Source organism: Plasmopara halstedii, assembly GCF_900000015.1.
Source record: "Plasmopara halstedii genome assembly, contig: Scaffold_1651, whole genome shotgun sequence".
NCBI classification, from domain to species: domain Eukaryota; phylum Oomycota; class Peronosporomycetes; order Peronosporales; family Peronosporaceae; genus Plasmopara; species Plasmopara halstedii.
In genome coordinates, this window is record NW_020188562.1 from 580,553 (window position 1) to 581,555 (window position 1,003).

Genomic DNA, 1,003 nt, shown 5'->3' on the forward strand with positions numbered 1-1,003 from the left:
CGCAATGACGTCGACATGGGTGCTTCACTACGACTGGACGATCTAGATGAGAATACTCTACTGAGTTTGCCGATCCCTAGGGGTATCTGGAACGCGACAGAAGGCTTCACTCTAAATGGACTCCATAAACAGGAGCCAAAGTTCTCGGACACTCTTCCGAAACCGATGGAAGAAATCTTGCGCGAAAAGCCAACTTGCTTGGAGCCGATTCTGGAGTTACAATCTGTGATGAAAGTAGCTCAAGCAAAGAGTGAAGAGGCCAAGAACATTCGGCAAGGCCAGCGATATCGAAACGATCACGGGAGGACGTTGGGTGCAACAGGGATTCGTAAGGCTCGCCTGGACCAGCCGCTCACCAATAAATCCAGAAAACGAGAGACTAAACATCGAGAAATCGTCTCGGCGAGGAAGATCAGCAAGACCTCAATTCAGAACATTTTTCCCACCGCCAATAAACAACAACAGCCAAGAACGATCATTTGACCAGTTCACAACCCGTGGTGATTGGCATTCTTCGAGGGAACCAAGCATCGAGTCTCTTAACAGATTGACTCAAACAGCACAGCCTGAAAGTCATTGACGTTCCAGAAATCGGCAATTGCCTTTCTAGTGCTCTCTTCGCGGCAGTAAGCGGATTCTCGGGCTCTGGCAAGATAGAATATTCTGATGGCGAGGAAAAGGAAGCTCAAGTCTGGAAGGAACGCATTCTAGCGGTCTGTCAAGAATATGTGATGCTGGAAGGTGAGGGAGGAGTCATGCGTTTGCCCAACCTTCGACAGAGACTGAAGGAGCTCTATCTCTCGGAAGAGTGGGTTATGTCGGAAGATCCTACTCAAATCATGAATCGACTGATCCGGCATTATGCTGAATCGAGAGATATTCAAGTTCGTGACTTGGTTCCATACGTATTCTGGGGGCGAGCAGCCGAGCTGCATGCTGCAGTAGGTCTTCTACGAGAACCAATTTACGTCATTGAAGCCGACGACACAGGACATATTCAGGA

At 48.8% G+C, this 1,003-nt stretch overlaps 1 protein-coding gene across 1 annotated transcript; it reads left to right on the forward strand.

Annotated features, from left to right (window-relative positions):
- Positions 1-15: 15 nt before the first annotated feature.
- Positions 16-945, forward strand: PHALS_01979 (uncharacterized protein; the record flags this gene model as incomplete). Its single annotated transcript, XM_024716472.1, has 3 exons — positions 16-328; positions 628-884; positions 925-945. The coding sequence occupies 3 exons, from the start codon at positions 16-18 to the stop codon at positions 943-945; spliced, it is 591 nt and encodes a 196-aa protein (XP_024582067.1).
- Between the last annotated feature and the right edge of the window lie 58 nt (positions 946-1,003).